Here is a 2,888-nt window from a genome sequence, read left to right as displayed (position 1 = left end):
CCACCAGGCCATGATGCTGCCGCTTTGCTCGGCTCGCTGCAGGCCGCGCTGTCTCTCGTTACTTGCGGCGTCGCTGGTGAGTGCTGTCGCAGCGCCCTGCATTGCAGGGTCTGCACGGCCCTACGATGACAAGCATGACGTGCACTCATAATTGACAAAATGACGTACCCAGCAATATGAAAGCATATCTCAATTCAACCAGCTAAAAGTGTGCAATAAACTCCTGCCTACGCCTTGAAATGCGTCACGGCGCATTGCACGCCAGCTGGAGGCACTAGCAAGGGCGGCAGGGGGCCGCTCGGTCACCGTGTCAAGTGTCGGTTGCTAAAACAGCCACCTGGCGGCAACCACGCCAGCCAAACCATGGTGCATGCGTGGACGAGGGGGTTCTCAATCAATATGCTGGTGTCTGTTGATTCATCTGATTTCCCGATTCGCGGGAAGAAAGGGCCGGAGCGTTCTTGGAACACCCACCACCACGGCGGTGTTGGAGCGCATGCCCCTCCGTCACGCACGGGCTGGTCACGCGCGCAGCGCGGTGGGTGCTACGTTCGATTTATTGATTCCAAACGCGGTGACGTGTCCACATTTACATGCGGGCAAAAACGCGCTGATGCTGTGTGCTCTACAGGGTGCACGCTCTGCACTGCAGCCATCGCACTCACAGGCGACCCCGCGAACGCCCATGTTGTAAGGGTGTGACATGACGCACTCCAACGACAGCCCCGTATGGGGACTGCGGCCCTCAGCAGAACCTAGCATCCATGGCTGGACGTCCAGGTCTCAGGAGCTGCGTCCTCCTCACGAGCAGCTCAGTTTGATAGTAGCGCAGGCAAAGAAGCACGCGTCCGTGCAGAGGCTGGCCGCGCACTATGAGGAGTGGGAAACGAGCCTCAGGCGAGAGGCCGAGGAGAGGATCGGTGGATTCAAGCCCCTGCAGCGGTTCATAGAGGCCAGTGGTCAGACGGAGGACTGGCAGCTGTTGCGTCGTGTCAAGAGCCAGCAGCCTGGGCTAGGGGGCGCGATGAAGCGCTCGGCGAGCGAGGGCACGCTCACATTGGCGGAGCACCAGCCGCGCAGCGCGCAGCGCGTGCACATGCGGCAGGATTGGGAGCCGCTCGGCAGCAGCGGCAACATGGCCGCGCAGGCCACCGCCGTCCCGCATGCGACGCCGCACGAGGCCCCGCGGGAGCGCCGGCGCTCCGCCGACGGCGACCCCGCTGCGGCCGCGCCGCACATCAGCCAGGGCGGCAGCGGCGACGCGCCGTCCCCGCAGGCGGCGCAGCAGCAGCAGCAGGCGCACCGCTTCCCGCGCGCCACGACGGCGCCAGCGCTGCGGGACGAGGACGGTGAGGAGTCGGAAGCCTCCGACGACGGCGGCGCGCCGTCCGCCACCGCCACGCGCCGCGGCACGCGCTCCAGCGCGCCGGGCGGCGCCCCGGCCGCGGCTTCGGCCGCGTGGTCTGCCAGCGGCGGCGCCGGCAGCCCGCCGGACGACCTCGGCGCGCGGCAGCTCGAGGCCGTCGCCGCGCGGCTGCTGCAGTCGAGCCGGGCCGCGATCCAGACGGCGCACGCGGCGGTCGCGGAGACGGCGATCAACTGCTCCCAGAACCTGCAGACTCTGGGGGCCCTGTTCAGCGCGAGCGTCGGCCAGGGCATGTCGTCAGCAGGCGGCAGCAGCGACAGCCTGGCCCTCGCCGGCGGCGGCCCAGACGGCGGCGGTGACAGCGGCGCCCGCGGCTCGGGCGGCGGAAGCCAGCTGCAGCTCGTGCCATGGGCCGCGAACGACCGCGCGGCGGCTGCGGCGGCGGCGGCGGCAGCAGCAGACGCGGGCGGGCCGTGGGACCTCATACCTCGGTACCTCCGTCTCACGGCCGAGGGCCTCGCCGGCGGGCCGCTCGCTATCGGCGACGCGGCCGGCGCGGCCGCTGCCGGCGGCGCCGCCGCAGGCGTCGCCGCTGCCCAGCAGGACGGCGGCGCGCAGCCGGCCGTGTACAGGCAGCTCGCCGAGTACTTTGACCGGCTGGAAGAGGAGCGCCGCCGCCGCCGCGCGGCTCGGCGCGGCGGCGCGTACAGCAGCCTGCGGGAGCCGGGGCGCAACGTGGCTATCGTCACGACCGCCTCGCTGCCTTGGATGACGGGCACCGCGGTCAACCCGCTGCTGCGCGCCGCATACCTGGCCAACGAGGGCGAGCCCGCTACCGGTGACGCGGACGGCGTAACCGGCGGCGTAACCGGCGGCGCCGGGCGGCGGGTGACGCTGCTCCTGCCGTGGCTGAACAAGAGCGACCAGGAGCGGGTGTTCCCGGGGGCGGTCACGTTTGACAGCCCGACGGACCAGGAGGCGTTTGTGAGGGAGTGGGCGCAGAAGCGGACGGGGCTGCCGTGCGACTTTGCAGTGAAGTTCTATCCGGGGCGCTACGCCCCAGAGAAAGGTGAGCTTACTGATTTTACCGTGAGGCTGGGGCGGCCGCTTTCCTGTTGCAATCGGAGCGGCCGCTGGCCCCGGCTTTGCAATTTGCGGACGGGCGGGCGCAGGGGGGGGGGGTGCCTCACCTTCGGAGGCGCGGGTGTGCGTCTGGCCCGGCCCACGCCTGAGCAGGCGGGCCGTGCCGTTGTCAATCGGCAGATCTGGGGCAGCGTAACCAACTCACTCGTTATTGCACCGCCGGCCGTCCCTCCCCCCCCCCCCAGGGTCCATCCTGCCCGTCGGTGACATCACTCAGTACATCCCCGACAGCGAGGCTGACGTGGCGGTGCTCGAGGAGCCCGAGCACGTGAGCACACGGCTTGCCATGAAACCCCGGCAGTCTTTGCACTGGCGCCGCTGAGCCTGCCGGCTCCCTGCGCCCCCCACCCCCGCGCCTGTGCACGCGCCTGCCCGCGGC

General features: G+C 69.8%; 1 protein-coding gene across 1 annotated transcript; it reads left to right on the top strand.

Moving 5' to 3' along the window:
• Positions 1-703: 703 nt before the first annotated feature.
• Positions 704-2,831, top strand: MNEG_12549 (hypothetical protein; the record flags this gene model as incomplete). The annotated part of the gene is made up of 2 exons (XM_014038978.1): positions 704-2,435; positions 2,695-2,831. The coding sequence occupies 2 exons, from the start codon at positions 704-706 to the stop codon at positions 2,829-2,831; spliced, it is 1,869 nt and encodes a 622-aa protein (XP_013894432.1).
• Between the last annotated feature and the right edge of the window lie 57 nt (positions 2,832-2,888).

This window comes from Monoraphidium neglectum, assembly GCF_000611645.1.
Source record: "Monoraphidium neglectum strain SAG 48.87 unplaced genomic scaffold scaffold03301, whole genome shotgun sequence".
In the NCBI taxonomy this organism is placed as follows: Eukaryota; Viridiplantae; Chlorophyta; class Chlorophyceae; order Sphaeropleales; family Selenastraceae; genus Monoraphidium; species Monoraphidium neglectum.
This window is presented reverse-complemented; position numbering and strand designations above follow the sequence as displayed.